Raw genomic sequence first — 18500 nt, 5'->3', positions numbered from 1 at the left:
ACTAGCTGATAAAATATTTTTAATTGTAGGTATTTTGTGCCTTGACTATTGAGCTTTTTATATTGGTAGTTGAGAGAATGAATTTATTTTGATATGTTTCTTTGAATTTCAAGTTTTTATTTTTACATACTTACCCATGTAGCTAGTAACTCCTTATTCTGGCTTATTTTTTACTGATTAAATTGAATGAGCTGAATGTTGAGAAAATCAATCCTCTTTATAGGAGAATTTATAGAAGAAGAAATACTTATGATTTTATAAATCATTCCATTATTTTTTTCCTGCCAAATTGTTTTAGCATCTTACATTGGTAGTGCATATGTAGTCTTTTCCTAGACCGAGTATGGATATACTCTCTTCATTCATCTCTACTTTTGTTCATTACATTTACACAATTACAGTGTCATTTTTTTAAGTCTTTTCTGTATACAGGCATAAAATTTTTCTTTATTCATCTACTTATTCCCTGAATCTACAGCATAGGTTTTTAATCACTAGTTGATTAAATCAATATACAAATGTAGCAATAACTCAAGTAAGTACAGTCTTGTTCATAACACAAAGAGTGGGTAAGATCAGTAACTAAAGCAGTTAGAGTATATTTTGTTTCAAAGTAACACATTTCTTAGATTGATCAGCAGAGAAATACAGTATATATAGAATTTATAAATAGAAAATTCACCCTCATGAGAAAGGAATTATGGACGAAAGCTTTTAAGTAAAAATTCTGAAATCATAAAACTATACAAGTATACTATAATCTGTTAGAAGGACATAGTAATTAATAAAAATCTCAGAACTGTTTAAAAGGCTTCATGTGCATGAAAAGAGATTTTTGTTCATCTACTTACCTACTGATACTGTAATTAAGTGGGAAAAATAATATCTGAAAATTAGAGAATCATTATCTTGCCCTTGTTTATAATCGGGAAAAAATGTTGCTTGCATGTTTGCCTTCTTTTTCCTTTTTTCTTAAAGGGGCTCTCAGGTACACAGGGTTGAGTGGATCATTCTAATCCTCATTTCACATGTGGCATGCTATTTTCATTGGTGTTATCTTCATATATTTGGGATCTTGGACTGTTCTGTAGAAAGCTGAGGAATTTCATATTGAAAGTTTGGTTGCATCTAGACCGTAGCTCTGTTAGATGATATAAAACACTTAGAAGATTGGGCCTAGTAAAAAGATGTTAAGTGTGTGTCCTTGAAGGGGATATTGGGATTCCTCTCCCTCCTCTTTCTTTTTTTCTCTGCCCAAAGGAAACCCACATCTTAATAGAGATCCTATAAGGCTTTGAAGTCTTAAATGGCTTTGCCTAATCTGATTGGTAGTCTCCTCTCTGATCTCACTAATCTCGGTATGTTTGGGGAAAGAATAAATGGAATCTCAAGAATATTTTTCATGTTTCTAATATTATAATTTAGATAGTAACCTTTACTGAAGTAAGTAAAACATGAACATTTGTCTAACACCTTTTCTGAATGTAAATACTTTCTGTGAACCTGAGCATCTTCTGTGAGCTATAAGTTAAAAGTTATAAGCTGTAAGTTGTAAGTTACACTTGTAAGTAGTTATAAGCTGTAAGTTCATCATATTGAACAAATTAACCACTGTCCTTGTCAATATATAGATTAGACTCAAATGCAAAAACACACATAAATTATTTAAAAACAAACAAATATGTATTGTAATTATGAGTTGTGGTAAGTAAATTCAGAAAGGAAAATAACACTTTCCACTGGAATAACTAAACAGATGGGAGGGCAGTGGGGATACTTTGGTTGTGTTCAAGCAAGGCCTTTCTGAAGAAGAAACATTAAGATTAGAAGATTATAAACATGGAAAAAAATCCAAACTACTGGTCCAATAACTACTCTTGCCACAGTAAGCAATGGATATAATACAAAAGGGAATAATTTCGCCTTTATGGTAAGTTCTCATCTGGCCCTGACTTGAAAGGCTCTTCTGGCTGAAACAGGAGTGATAGAAGGAGCTAGATGGAGGATGCACTCAAAGAGATAGACAGGAATCATATCACATTTATCAGGAATTATGTATGGGGTACAGAGAAGAGGCTATAATAGAATTTGGGAGGAAGACTTGGGAGGGGAGAGTAGCAGATTCTGATGATATGGATTGGTGACTTATCTTTACTCATCGAAATAACAGATCCTGTCATCCACCAAGAAATAGTTAACTTATCTCTTGGTAGTTTGGGAATTGAAAATGGGTGTTTCATAGACTGTAAAGATACAATGACTAGAGAATTACTAGGTGTTTATATTGGTACCAGTCTGTCAGGCCATGTGTATTTCTTACATCTGTGCTAAAATTCCTAGGTCCAAACAGTGTAAATTTTTGGCAGGTGGAGTCAAAAGAGCAAAAGTGTTTCAGGGATTGACATAATGAACAAAACAGTGGCTTGTGAACTTTAAGCTGAAAAAAAAAATTGAAGCTAAGTAGTATTGAAGAACAAATAATACCAAGTAAGTTTCAAAAACATTGAGGAAACTAATCTAACCTGTAGCCTTGAGTTAGGCTTAAGTATGAAGATAATAAAAATGAAATTAGACCAATGGGGCTACATCACAAATACATTCTCTACAGAAAACACCACAGTAGCTACTAAGCTTTACTGTAGCTAAGAAATGAGAAACACTGTTTCAGTTTTCAGATATTTAAAATAAGAATATCCTGTGATAAAGATGATATGGAAAAGATAATCATATTAATTTAGGGAATGTGAAAGTGAAACTATACATTATCTTTGTTGCTATTATGCCATTATACCATTTCTAGAAATTTATCACATAGAGATAATGACATAAGTTAGGGAAGATGTTTGTATAGAAAGCTGAATTATATCTTAAAAGTATTCCAAAAATACTAAACAGTCTTAATGGGATGATGAGGACAAAAGCATAATTGTAGTCGATTTATTGTGATTAAACTTAAGATATCAAAAACTAGAAAACTCAAGATTTTGTGCAGAGAACCAGAGTAGAATGCTGGGCTCTGGTGGATCACACCTATAATCCTAGCTACTCCAAGCCAGCCTGGGCAGGATAGTCCATGAGGCTCTCATCTACAATTAACCACAAGAAAACTGGAAGTGGCACTGTGGCTTTAAGTGGTAGAGTGCTAGCCTTGCACAAAAGTGCTCAGGGACAGTACTCAGGCCCTGAGTTCAAGCCCTATGACTGACCAAAAAGAAAAGAAATAGAGTAGTAACTGGCAGCAAAGGTAGGTTGTGGGTGTTTTTATTTTATTGAGAATATAACAATATGTTTATTTGTAGAAAATAATCTAGTAAAAAGGGAGAAGTTAACAATGTAGGTGAAAGGAGAACTGCCAAAGTGGCATCCTGTAGAAAGAGGACCATATATACACAAATAGTTTGTAGAGGAATTTAGCTATTTCACATATGGTAACATGTAGTGTTACACAGTGTCTATGTGGGTGAAAATGCTGATGGGTGATATACCTTAGTTCCTTTGTACCACTACAGTAGAAGTACCATTAACTATGTAGCTTAAACTGCAAAAGTTTATTTCTCACAGTTTTGGAGACATGGAAGTCCAAAGTCAGGGTGTTGACATGATGGGAACCGGCTTTCTTCATAAATTGCTATCTTCTCACTGTCAGTTCATGTGGTAAAAGGCAGACAGAATCCCTTGAGCCTCTTTTGTTAAGATCCCATTTCTAAGGCCTTTATTCTCATAACCTTGTTAACTCCAGCCTCCCACCAGCCTCCAATTTGGGCAAACATATGAATTAAGAAGGGCAGGGGCATAAACATTAAAACTATAACAATAGTGATTTGGATCTCTTCTGGTTGTTTCTGTTTCCTCAGTGAAAAAGTCATAAGCTGAGAATGAAGATGGAGGAAGAGATATTGGAGGTGTGAATAAAAAAGGGAAGGTGTCATCTAGGAAAAAGAGTATATAATAGGATCATCATATATTGCTTTAAGAGCCTGTTGAATTTCTGTGGTTATAAATTTAAAGTCAGACTAGTCCATCTTCATGTTTTTAGTATTTTATCAGCTGTGACCCAGATCACTGCTGATTATGGCTCCCTTCAGGCCCTTAAATACATTCCCAGACTTCATATATTCTTGTCTTGGTTGAGCTTCCATGGCAAAGACTCAAATCAGTGTTAGGTGAAAAGCATCAGAGAAGAAAAAATCAGTAAATGGCAGCCTTCAGGGTAACAGTAATGAAATTTTTAACTTGAAAATTACTTGTGAATAGACTTCACAATCTCTATACTCACATGCAAATTATATGCTAATATAACTTCAGCTGAGCAAACTATTTTACTATTATTTGGACATATATTGTGCCTACTGCCTTCTAAGTGCATCTCAGTATTTGTCATAGGTGAATACCTGAAATTTATATGCAAATAGAATTTGGGTAAGACAAATTATATTTTCTCATTGGTTTTATAATGATGTCAAAAAAGGCTTCATCTTCATTTTAAATTAATCCTAATTAAGAATAATAACAGCTTTTCTTCTTATTTCTGGCTCCCCCCGCCAAGTGTTTCTCCAAGTAATTAAATAAATATTGAAAGTACTAGAAGTTATTATTTTTTAAAACCCAGCAACAAATCTTTTAGTGAAAAGAATCATTCTTGAGCTATGTAAACTTTTAAACCTTTTCATTATCTTTAAAGGGTTATACAAAGGAGTTTCAACTCAACATGTCAATTTGTTATGCAATGCATCTTGATCAGTGTTAACCCTGCCGTCATTTCCCCACATCCAGTCCCCCCATCCATCCCCTCAAGTTACCTGATTCCATTTTCATGTATGTATATAGAACATTATGACTGTATTCAACAGCATTCTATCTTCACTCATCTACCCCTCTCTGTTAACCCTCTCTTCCTCCCTCAGACGAGATATATTTCAACTCCCTTCTATTCATTTTATTAAACTATTCATTGTTCAAAGCGGGTACGCCATGGAAATCCACCACTGCATGTGCCGTACTTCACTCAATTTGATCATGTATATATGATTATGTATATACGCATTTTCCCCTTTACGTGTTTCCTATATGTTTATACTTCAGTCTAACTTCAATACATGAGAGAAAACATGTGTCTTTTGTCTCTCTATTCTGAGCCTAACTTACTTCACTCAACATAATTTTTTCAGGTGCATCCATTTCCTCACAAATGACATAATATTATTCTTATTGATAGGTGAATAATAAAATTCCACTTATGTATATTATATTTTATAGTACATAATGTTCATGTATATATACAATAAACCCAATAGGGTCATATCTATAGCTGGCTTTCCTTCTTCCCCACTCCTCTTACTAGATTTATAAACATACATACATACATGCATACATGCATACATACATACATACATACATACACACAAAATATCCTAGGAATTAAAGAATTTTAATGACAAAACCAAAATTTCAAGAAAAATAAAAAATATTTATTTTCAATAGTTTTTTTGTTTTTTTATTTTATTTTTTTATTTTCAATAGTTTGTATATATAGTTTGGAAATATTAGTGCACATAATGTATGGTGGCTAACAACACAATATTTTAATGTCAAAATTATACAAATGATTTCTATTTTAAATATTTTCATCCTATATATCGAAATATACTCATAATTAATATACCCAATGCATTGATTTCTTTCATTTTTACCTTAGAATACCATAAGTTGGAATATTTTATTACAAAGCTGTAAGCATCATTGATAGTTGTATTGCTTTATGTTGATTTTAAATAAGAAAAGAGATGAAGATGTATTTGCTTTATATCTGCTTTTTTTTTCAGTTTTTTTGAGAAATGATTTCCCTTTGTAGCTCAGACTAACCTAGAGCTCACTATATAATCCACCCTGGCCTCATACTCACATGCTGATTGCCTCAGCCTCCTTCCCAAGTGCTGGAATTACAGGTGTACCCCCCCCCCCCATACCCAGCTGTGTCTTTATTTATAAAGAACTTAAGCAACTCATTAGAAAGAAAATATGTAACCTGGCAAAGGAACTGAATAAATGTTTCTTAAAAGAAGGCATACAAATAGGTAGAAAAAAAAGTTCAACATTATTAACCATCAGGGAAATGCATATTAAAACTACAATTACGCATCACCTCATACCTGGTACTACTTTCAAAAGAAAAGAAAAGATATATGTCAGTGAGAATGTACAGACAAGGGAAATACTGTATACTGTTTATGGGAATATCAATTAGTAAATAATTGTATGGAAGCTCCTCTAAAACTTAAATTACTCTATCCAACAACATTACTTCTGGTTATATATCTAAAGGAAATGAAGTTAGTATGTTAAAAGGCTATTCACAATAGTAAAGATAAGGAATCCACCTAAGTGTTCATTGACAGATGAAGGAAGAAAATTTGATGCATGTACACACACATATAGAGGTGGGGAGAAAGTCTATGTAACCATAAAATAAAGAAGGAAATCATGCCATTTCTGCAACATAGATGAAACTAGAGAACATTATGCTAAAGGAAATAAGCCAGAAAGATTAATACTACAAGGTCCTATGTTTTTTATCATCATCATTATTATTTTATTATATGAGATAATAATGTTCGTAGATAGATTAATTATTGGTGGATTACTAAGCACAAAGTAAAATATGCCTCTGTTTAACCCAAAGTGACATTTGTTAAATAATTGGCTTGAATTTCCTTCTGGGATTTTGGAGCAGATTTAGCAGCCTCTACAAAACATATTGACCCAAATAGGAACTGCATCTACAGCATTCAATAATAACACTGTTTACTGAAAAGTGAACAAGCTAAGGTAGATGTGTGAAGATAGGAGTCACAAATTTCTCTTAAAGAACATTATTTCCAGTCACATTTCTTCACTCACAGGAACAGAAAAATTACGTCCCACAATCTACTGTGTTTTCAGTAAAAATGGAGAAATATTAATAATTTCCTTTATTAGCTGGAGGCACATTTGTTTTGCACCAGAGAGCATCCTTTCCTCCTGATTTTCTTTTTTCTTTTAATTTTGTTTCTGCAGGATGGATATTTCTGAATTAGCTGCAGCTGTTCAGTAACATGTTTACAGAGCTTAGATATATTTTTACTGAATCTACCATTCAGCTACATTTCCTAACTTTTTTATATTCTGTTACAAGTATGCTTCAAATTATAATTTATTCTTTCTGTAGAGCACTTTTTTTCTGCCTGTATAACTGCATTGCTTAGGATAAAAATAAAGAAAATAACTTTTGCATTTTTAAAGTCACCCACAGTTTTTGCAGCACTAAACACATCAGTGGCAAAGGCATAGCTATACTCCAGAGCCTCATTATCATGACACTTACATTGTCTATTATGCAGAATCTTACTTCAGTTAGTGTGAATCAAATTTTCTTCATCCTTACTAAATAACACTTATAAGTGCTCTGAAATATCTCGTGTCATTTTTTGAAAGTCTAATATATCCCAAAAGTATTTTACTATTTTAAAACAATAACAGTATATGCTAGTATATGTTCTCTAAATAATTGAGGTTAGCTTCTTAAATTCATACATTTATATTACATTTATATTATTATTCTAACAGAGGAAGTAGATAATAAGCAGTAAGGTGAGTATTGATTATATTCATCTACTTATGTACCATTTAAGATCAAGTTTTAAAATTACTACTACTTAGCAGCTTGTTCTAAAAACATTAAAACTTTAATGTAAGATGGGTTCAGGTGATCAGGACATTGATTCAGGTGTACTTAGCATAGCAGTTCATTAACTACGTGTTAATTATGTATGATTACTCCTGAAAGGCTATGGTGGCTTCATCTTTTAGGTTGCTTCATTAAATCATTAATTTTCTTAGAGGTAACTAAGCCTGACATAATTAAGTGATTTTAGTCTCCACAGATTCTTATCTTTCCATGATGTCAAGAATATTGAGCAAGTTAATAGAAGGTATTTTAACTTAATTCCTTTATGTACCGGCTTTCTCTTTAGGATTACAAATTTGACACATTTTACTTTTAAGTAATACAGTAAATATAAATCTTTTAATTATTAATGTGTTAGCTTACATGTTTTTTACTTTCTGTGTCATAAACATATTTGTGTATTTGAACCATTTTTCACCAACAGTTTTTTGACCCATGGCTATGGAAAGCTGCTTCAGTTCATCCAGAACATCATTTATGAGGAAGGATTTGATGGATCCAATCCCCAGGTACTTAATACTTTCAAAACCTTTTATAATCATGTATGTAATGTTGTTTGCAAATTCTCTAGGGGAAGACCCTGAAAGTCGTAAAAAAAATCAACAGTGAACAAACTATTTTCAAGCACAATGTAGAGATAGCAAAGACGGGAAGACTTAGTTTGATTGTTAAAATTATTTAGAGTTTTAGCTAAGTTCTCACTGGATGCACCTAAAATGTACATTGTCAACACTATTTTTAAATTCTATCAACACTATTTTTAAATTCTATTTGGAGCTTCTGAGATTGATCTGTAGCTATAGTTTAAAAATTACTGAACTCCTCAAGCCTTACTGTTTTCTAGATAAAATTTACATGTTTCTGTCACTCAAGCCTCAATTTCAAGTTATATTATATAGAAAAATTATCTCAAGATTTTATTTCTTATTATCATATGTTTGAGTTATCTTAATGAAGCAAAGATACATTTTACTTACTATCTTAAAGCATTTTATAGTTTAACTGATCTCTGTAGCTCCCATTTCTAAACCTTCCTTGAAGTTCCCACTAATAGATATTCAATTAGTTTCCAAGATAATGAGAAAGATTTTTGTTTTAGAATTTTTCTGGGTGATTTTAATTGTACTACAACTAAAAGATTTTCATTACATTTATGTTATTTTAACAGAAGTATTTCTGAAGCATTATTATATTTATTGAAGACAGAGAAGCCATAAATCTTAAGCACTCTCAGGCACATTTGCTACTAATTCATAGATTTTTAAATATTACCATAAATTTTGCTGCTGTGTTCAACAATGTCTCCATGACAAAATAAATAATTTTTGAATTAGTCTTAATTGCCAGTTTAATAGTAGGTTGAAAATATGTATGTATGCTTGGTAAAGCACATTTAATCATAGACAGCTTTTCGTGAATGCTACAGTTTTTGGCATTTAATGCAATTTTATTTTGTCATTGTTGCTCCATATTTGGTCCTAGCTAAGATTTATAGATACCATGTCTTCTCTTTGGTGCCATTGCTTGTCTGGAGAGGCAAATTGCTCCCTGACAGACACCTCTCCCCACTTACTGTGGTAACTATGGAAACAGGCATGTCATAACAGTTCCTATGGCACAGTGTGCAAAGCTGCTGCTCTTGCAAGATGATGACATATCTTCTGAGAGCAAGAAATTTTGTAGAATGCAAAATAGTAAAGACAATAGAAAAAGGGATGGGTACATAAACACACATAATGACATACATTCTAAGAATTCTTAATAAGCTAGCATTGGAATAAAATGAAATTTTTGGTGCTTAATTGTTTATCTGGATTTAAAGAAAACACCATTTTCAAGAAACATTCTTTTTTTTTCATAATAACTAATAGACACCAAGCAAGGGCTAGCTTGGTTTTCTGACCAAGAGGTTCTATTACTACTGACCTTCATAAAGAGAATTAAGAATTAAGGTAGGCATTTATATGTCCAAATATCAAAAATGTTTAAAACTTTAAATTAAAATATGCCAATAGATTATTATAAAATTGAAATTCCAATATCAATAGAATAAAACAATAGTGAATAAATTTCCCTATCATTAGATTATACAGTGTGCTTGTTTGCTCCATATCTGTGTCAGAAACTTTAAATGAATTCAGGAAAAAAACATAAAAATGCATCTACTGGGCATTACTTAAAAAATACACTATCTTTCCAGGTGCCAGTGGTTCATGCCTATAACCCTAACTACTGAGGATCTGAGATCTGAGGATCACAGTTTGAAACCAGCTTAGGCAGAAAAGTCCTTGAGACTTATTTTATGGACTTTGGAGCTTTGGATCAAGTAGTAGAGAGCCAGCCTTGAGTGAAAAAGCTAAGTGGCATATCCATGCCCTGAGTTCAAGCCCCAGTATGAGCACAAAGAAAAAACTATTCCTCAGTCAAAAGTATGTACTACTGGTATTTAAATAAATCCTGTTTTCTAAAAGGAAAATTTTATCTTTCTCTATCACTGTATTTTCAGATAAACTGGACTAAAGACAATAGATAGAAATGAACTCAGGAATGGAGTAGTTAACCTCAGTAGTAAGTTAACTAGTATAGCTAATTTATAAAGATATTTGAGATACACAGATTTACACACTGATGTGTTAATTTCATTAAGTTTTGGTGCTCACAATGAAAAAATAAAAATGAAATTTTAATATTGGTATTACTTAGAATCCTAAATTTTATAGGTTAGATATTCTGTTAGAAATAGTGTACAGTTGTCAACAAAAGTATCTTTTCTTTTTTTAGTTTTTCTTTTAAATCTAGTCATGCCACATAGAAAAGGAAATGTACATCCCAAATGACATAGGAGTTTGTAATTCAAATTTTGTTTCTGCAGTTACCATATTTTAAACTATATACATGTATTCTCCATGTTGAATTACTATACTCAGTTATATACTGATTTCAATACCTTATCAATTGTTCATTCTTTGGCTTAATATTTTCATTCTTTCTATATGTCAGTGTTTGTGTAAAAGTCACTAAACTTGTATAGTTCTGACTGCATGAATAGCAGGGGTTTTTTTGTTTGTTTTTGTTTCTTTGTTTCTGTGCCAGTCATAGGGCTTGAACTCTAAGCTGGGTGCTGTCCTGAGCTTTTTTGCTTAACACTAATGCTCTATCATTTGAGCCACAGTTCCATTTCTGGCATTTTGGTGATTAATTGGACATTAAGAGTCTCATAGACTTTCCTGCTTGGGCTGGAAATCATGGTCCTCAGAGTTCAGCCTCTTGAGTAACTAATTTTACAGGCATGAGCCACTGGCACCCAGCTAGCAGGTAGTTTTTGACACAGTACTATGTACTAATGGTTGAACTACTACCAATCTCTAGCTTTTTCTGAATGATAACTGGGGAAACACTGTGGTGCTGCTCTCCTTTCACCTTCACATTTCCTTCAAGTTTTTTTATCCTGAGATAAGAAAATGAGCCTTAAATTCATGCCATTTTACTTAAACTTTGAAGTTCTAATTAATTAAAAAAGGAAAATCCAGTCATAGGTATCTTAATTGATATAGTTTAGATTCTTTTCATCAGAAAATAGTTAAACTGGCATATATGCCAAATATGACATAAGAAAGAACATTTTGTTTTTCACATCATAATTGTAATTATAAGTTCCCAAATATTTGCATGTGCCAGGTTTTGTTAACACCTCTATTTTTTCCCAGAAATTATACTAGATTGCTAACAAAAGCATTTACAAAACATGTGTTCAGTTAGAATAACCCAAACAACCCAATAGAATTTGTTATAAACAAAGATGTTTGCAAATCCATGAAAATCATCCTAGTTTTTCTGTTACGATTTTTAAAATATTATTTTCCCTAGAATTAACAGTAACTGCTATTATGACCTTAAAATCAGTAGCTTCAGTTCTAAATGTTTACCTGTTACATTTTATTAAAAATAGTGGAGTTGTTACTAAATAAAAAAAAAAGTTTCAAAATTGAGTGCCAGAGGCTCATGACTGTTAATACTAGCTGCTCAGGAAGCTGAAATCTAGGAAACTGCGTTTCAAAACCAGCTGGAGCAGAAAAGCCAGCAAAAAGAAATGCTGGAGTTATGGTTCATGCAGAAGGTTGCCAGCCTAGCAAGGGAGCTGAGCAAGCACAAGTGTTGGGTTCAACCCCAGTACCTATCCCCCATTTAAAAAAAAAAAAAAAGCTCCAAGAAAAAAAGTAAAGGCAAATGTAAGGTGTAAACCAAAAAGCTACACATCTTTAAATACCTTTTAAACAGTCAGGCAGTAGGTGAGTTGAAATTAAATAACTCTTAAGTAAAAGCAATTTATCTTTGGTTGGTTTTCTTTTTTGTTGTTGTTTATGTCAGTCTCAGGGCTTGAACTCAGGGCCTGGGGGCTGTCCTTGAACTCGTTTAGTCAAGGATAGCACAGTACCACTTTTAGCCACAACTCCACTTCCAGGTTTTACATGGTTAGTTGGAGATAAGTCTCATGGGAACTTTTCTGCCCCAGCTGGCTTTGAACCATAATCTTCAGATCTCAGCCTTCTGAGTAGCTAGGATTATAGGCACAAGCCACCAGCGCCCAAGGTGTAATTTACTGTTTATTGAAAGAATTATAGAATTTTGTAACCCTGAGTTTACAAACATTTAGAATTACCTGTGACTTCTTAGATATTATTTGAACTGTCTCAAATATATTTTACAAAGTAGTCAATGTTGTTATTTTAAGCTTGAGGCCTGTCAAACCCCTTTTTTCCTAAGAATGAAGAAAAACTGTTATTTATCATTTGTTTCTTGTGTGGTTGCAGACAGTCTTGCTATTTGACCAGGCTAGCCTTGAATCCCTAAGCTAAAGTGATCCTCCTCACTCAGCTTCCTGAATACCTAAGACTGCAGGCACTTCACTAGGCCTAGCTTAGTTCTATTTTGTTTTGTTTGTTGTTGTTGGCCACAGGGCTTAAGCTCAGGTCCTGAGTGCACTGTCTTTGAGCTCTTCTGTGCTACTTCTGCTTTTCTGGCTGTTAACTGGAGATAAGAGTCTTAAGGACTCTCTTGCTTGGGCTGGCTTTGAATCTTGATCCTCAGATCTCAGCATCCTGAAGATAGCTAGGATTATAGACATAATCTGCCAGCAATGGCTAGTTTTGTTAGTTTTTTATATCCATAATGTGAAAGATTTTGTATATTACCTTATTACTATTGCTACCATACAGTCTGTTGACATTAGATAAAAGAGGTATCTCATTAGGAAAACCTATGTATTTACCTCCCTTCTCACTTCCTTTTAGAAAAAACAGAAAAACATTTTAAGAATAGGAATTCAGAGTCTTGGATCACCTTTATGGGGAGATGCCATTTCCTGTACAGAAAGTTGTGGCAACAATCATAGCCTTACCAAGTTTCTCTATGTTCTCCGTGGACTCCTACGAACCTCTTTGTCAGCTTGTATCATTACAATGCCAACACATCTTATTCAGGTAAAGGTTTTCAAAAAATTGCCTTATCTGACTAGTGGAAAAATGGTGACATTGTGGGTTTGTTTTCCATTTTGATTACTAACAATATTGACCATCTTTTCAAGTGGTCATTGGCCATTTGAGTATCTTCTTTTAAGTTAATTTACCTTATTTTTATTATAGAGGTGATGTACAGAGAGATTACAACTACCTGAGTCAAGTAATGAGTACATTTCCTTTCATACAGTGTCTTCTGTTCCCTTACTCTCTCCCAGTCCCCCCCTCCTGTTTCTACCTACGAATTGTTTTTTTTAATTTCTTTTTATTGTTATTGTTATTGTATAATTGATATACAGAGGGGTTACAGTCACAAGTTGTATAGTTCACTTTCATCAGTGTCCAGTGAACTCTACTGCTGCATTTTTTCAACCTTTTTCTCTAGAGTTCTGTACCCTCTCCCCTCCCACAGATATACAGGTGAATATACCATACATAAAGAAGACAGAATCATCAAAAATAAAAAACCAATATAAAAAAGAAAAATCTCGTTTCCATATGTTTGAGTTTATTTCAATTTATATATTATTTTATATAAATATAAAGAGGCACATAGGTATTGCACTTTTATGTTTCTCTCTCATGAGTATCCTCTTTTGTGATCTAGCATCCTGTATAATTTACCATATCTCAGTGTATTTTAGATCTGCTTTCCACATATCTGAGATATCATGTGCCATTTCTTTCTCTGAGCTTGGCTTACTTCACTTAACATGCTGTGTTCTGGTTCTCTGTATTTTCTTTTATGTAAGTCTTCTTTCCCATTTTATTGGGTGATCTCATTAGCAAATTACAAAATTCCTCATGTATTTTAATCATAATTTGCTACTGTTCTTCCAGTCTTTGATTTGCCTTTTCTTACAGCACATTTTGAAGAGCTGAGGTTTTAAATCTTGATGAAGTTTATCAAGTGCTTAAGTTTATCAAGTTTCTTAAGTGCTTAATTTCTTAACTTTCCTCACACTTTAATCTTACTGTTCCTTGTCCTCACCAAGATTTTTTTCAAGAGCACATCATCATCATTATCATTATTACTATTATTATTATTATTATTTTATTTATCACCTGAAGCACACCTGTGCACTCATTCCTGTCAGGAGAAAAAAAATAAATGTTCCTTTACTATTAGGCACTTTTTTATTATCTCCACACATACAAAGGTAAACTTGGTTAATGATCTGAAAGTAAAATGAGTAGATGGTCCACTTGAGACTTGAGAATTGTGAGGAAACCGTGTCATCACCACAGATAAGGTACTCACCACCAACAAATCCTAAAGTGGAGATGTTTCCTGACACTTGTCTTCTCCTATATTGTTTTCTCTGTGTTTTGTAGTTGTATTTTATTCTAGTGGACTAATGTTTTCTATTTTAGTTTTTTATGTAATTTTAATTCATATTCTCAAACAGCTTTTGTTTATTTGATTAACATTCTAATTACATTTTAACTAAACATAAAATAAGAATTCACTCAATTGTTTTTTATTAGTAGCACTACTTAATAAATTATTTACATCTGCTTCAATCATATAGAATATTAAATATCTAACTTATTGCAGTGTTCATGAAGGCAGGGCCAGATATTTATGCACTTCTTTACATATGGCTTTATGATGTAATACAATATTAAACATGGCAAAAAATCATACAATTTTGTCTGATGTTCAGTAAATATGAATTAAATGAATATTTATTCATACTTGCAAATTATTTCTACTGCATAAACTATTTACATGGTTTTAGTATTTTGTCCCAGAATACATAAACCTTACTACAAATAAAAAATTACTGCCGGGCGCTGGTGGCTCACGCCTGTAATCCTAGCTACTCAGGAGGCTGAGATCTGAGGATCGCGGTTCAAAGCCAGCCCGGGCAGGAGAGACCGTGAGACTCCTATCTCCAATAAACCACCAGAAAACCGGAAGTGGCGCTGTAGCTCAAGTGGTAGGGCACTAGCCTTGAGCTGAAGAGCTGAGGGACAGCGCCCAGGCCCAGAGTTCAAGCCCCACGACCGACCAAAAAAAAAAAAAAAAAAAAAAACAAATAAAAAATTACTTATATATCATTTAAGCAGTTCTACAGTGTATACAACTTATTTCAATACTTTACCTGGAGAGTCTAATATAATTAATGAGTTTTGGCATCTTGGGAAGTAGAATGTATTTTAAATAGCCACAACTCAGTTTTACCTTAAAAGCTTTTTACAGATCATTCCTGAACCTAAATTATGATCATATTCTTAAAACTATAAATATTATAGGATGGGCTGGGAAGGTGACTCAGTGGAAGAGCACTTGCCTTGCATGATTGAGGCCCTGGGTTCGATCTCTCAGCACCACATAAGCAGAAGAAAAAAAAAAACCGGAAGTGGCGCTGTGGCTCAAGTGGTAGAGTGCTAGCCTTGAGCTGAAGAGCTGAGGGACAGCACCCAGAGTTCAGGCCCCACGACCGAACCCCCCCCCCCCCAAAAAAAGTATAAATATTATAGGGAATCACCTTTAAATATTCTGTTAGACCTAGTACATATTATTGTGTTCATTTCATTGTTAATGATGTTCTTATAGTCAACACTGTCACTCATATTTCTACTACTACTATGTTGATACAACAGCTATCTATGGAACAACTGCTATAGGCCCAGCACTTTACAAACATTGTGTTCTCAAATTTTAACTACAATACTAAGAAATAGATAACTTTTCCCTTTGTACTGAAAGATCATCTAATTAATAAATATCAGGGCTAATGTCTTTCTTTGATTCCAGCCTCAACCAAAGTCAGAGCACATAGCACATGGCTTCTTCAATGATCATAAAAACTTTACAAGATAACTGTCATGACAGTTGCAAAGTTTATGTAATTACAAATACATAAAAACACAGGAAATAAATATGGATATGCATATGTGATTTTTCAAATTCATTACAAAGAAGCCTGTTCAGAATATTTTAAAGGGAAATAGAAAAGAGCATATTTAAAATGTTATTTTGAGCTGGGTGCTAGTGGCTCATGCCTTTTTAATTCTATCTACTCAGGAGGCTGAGATCTGAGGATTGCAGTTCAAAGCCAGCCCGGGCAGGAAAGTCCATGAGACTCTTATCTCCGGTAAACCACTAGAAAACCGGAAGTGGTGCTGTGGCTCAAGTGGTAGAGCCCTCGCCCTGAGCTGAAGAGCACAGGGACAGCACCCAAGTCCAGAGTTCAAGCCCAATGGACTGACAAAAAAAAAAGAAAAAAACTTATTTTGATTCCTTAGAGATTCCAGCCTAACTGTATATATGTGATAGTGATTCCTCTGTCTCTGCTTAAAGAAACAGCACTGATACTTTTAAATCACAAGAAAGACCATCGTTATTGGCATAAGTTAGACTTAAGCAAGAAGTCTGTGCACAAGTAAGGTTAAAATGAGAAACATACAAAAATAAAAAGTATGATGTGCTTCCCTTCCCCCCTTCCCCACTGTCATGGGGGCCTGAACTCTGGGCCTGGGCACTGTCCCTCAGCTCTTCAGCTCAAGGCTAGCCCTCTACCACTTGAGCCACAGCGCCACTTCCAGCTTTTTTGGTTTATGTGGTGCTGAGGAATTGAACCTAGGTCCTCATGCATGCAAGGCAAGCACTTTACCACTGAGACACCTTCCCAGCCCAAAAACATATACTTTTAAAGGAAGAAGGATTTGATAAGTTATTTGGCTTTAGTCAAGTCTTTATTAGCCTTGGCCTCTTCATCTGGAAAAACAGGGCTAAAAATAGTCAAGTTGAGGGGATTGTCAACAGTATCTTGACTCAGCGCTAGCACATAGTAGGCATTCGGTATACATTAGCAGTTGCCATCCTATTTACGAAAGACAATAGGCAGTCAAGAAAAAGATGTAAAATCAACCACAGCAATAAAGGAACTAAGATGTGATGTAGTTCAGTGGTAAATCATATACTTACATACATGAGAGCCTGGGATCAATCCCCAGTATGCCCTGCCCCCTCCCCAAGAACAGAAATCTCCATTTCCTGAGATATATATATATATATATTGGGGAGGGGGGAGAAGGAAGGAGAAGAGAGAGACTTTTTTTTGAGGTCCTCTGGCTTGAACTCAGGGCCTGGGCTCTATTCCTGAGCTTGTTTTGCTCAAGGATAGTATTCTACCACTTGTGCAACAGCATCACTTCTGGCTTTTTCTAAGTGGTTTACTGGAGACAGTCTTTCCTGCTCAGGCTGGCTTCAAACCATGATTCTCAGATCTCAGTCTCCTGAGTAACTAGGATTCCAGGCGTGAGACACCAGCAACCAGCTCTCATTTTTTTTCTGGCAGGATCTTCTCATAACCCAGATATGAGAAGGCCAGAAGGCATAAATTCAGAAGTATATACTGATCTTAGTTACATTCACTGTGTTTTAACCAGATTCTTAATAACATTGCATATCAGGTTCCTTTCTGTTATGACCAGTACCATCTCTAGAAACTGTTAAGTCAGAGTTTCAGTGGTGATTGACTGACTAATAGCAATTGAGATATTGGTTCATTCAACAAATAAATCAGGCACTGTTCTGGGAACTTATGGAGATGCAGTATTGAACACCCCCAAAGTGCTTGTCTCCAAGGAGCTCTTCTAGCAATGTAAAAGATAGAATGAAATAGAAAAGTCATGTATGTAGATATTCGGATATTTGAAGTTGGTTGTAATTGTTTCACTCAGAAAATAGGAATGTATTTTAATGACTTTGAAAATGTTGTCATATAATTTAATATCTTTAGATAAAGTAGCACCAGATTAAAAATACTTAAAATATCCTCATCTCTTACAAATGCAAACCAGCCAATCAGTGTACTTATTTTAGTTATTAGCATTCTGTCAGACTTGTACAGTAATGATTAGTTACCCTTTATTGTACTTTTGGCATGCTTCCCATGTTTAATTTCATTGCAGGGAAGGAACACATAGTTAAGGAAATTGCAAAGAGGGGGGGAAAAGTTAAAATAGGGAAAATAATGACATTGATTCAAAATTGCTTTTAACTTATTCCTATAATAAGTCTTTTTAAGCAAAGTGAATCAGTGATTTTTAAATTTGCATTTGAAATATGTTCAACATCATAATTTTGAAGTTGAATTTTTTCTTGAAGTTAAAATTTTTTCCATAACAGCATAAGAAAAACCATTTGAAGCAATACATAAGAATAATTTCTAAATATTAAGAAAAGATGGAAATAATTCTGTAAATATGGGTATCTTAGAACATATATGTGTACATATATCATCGTA

The 18500-nt window shown here is 33.8% G+C and overlaps 1 protein-coding gene across 1 annotated transcript in view; it reads left to right on the top strand.

Annotated features, from left to right (window-relative positions):
• The window catches only part of Elp4 (elongator acetyltransferase complex subunit 4), a 172515-nt gene that overhangs the window by 41656 nt on the left and 112359 nt on the right, over window positions 1-18500 (top strand). Inside the window, exons 6-7 of the mRNA XM_042691717.1 lie at window positions 8148-8232; window positions 13015-13203. Of these exons, the coding sequence (XP_042547651.1) occupies window positions 8148-8232; window positions 13015-13203 (274 nt within the window). The remainder of the gene's footprint in view (window positions 1-8147; window positions 8233-13014; window positions 13204-18500) is intronic.

This window comes from Dipodomys spectabilis, unplaced genomic scaffold, assembly GCF_019054845.1.
Source record: "Dipodomys spectabilis isolate Male_0828 unplaced genomic scaffold, ASM1905484v1 ptg000145l, whole genome shotgun sequence".
NCBI classification, from domain to species: domain Eukaryota; kingdom Metazoa; phylum Chordata; class Mammalia; order Rodentia; family Heteromyidae; genus Dipodomys; species Dipodomys spectabilis.
Note: the sequence above shows the minus strand (reverse complement) of the source record. Positions and strands in the feature narration are given on the sequence as shown.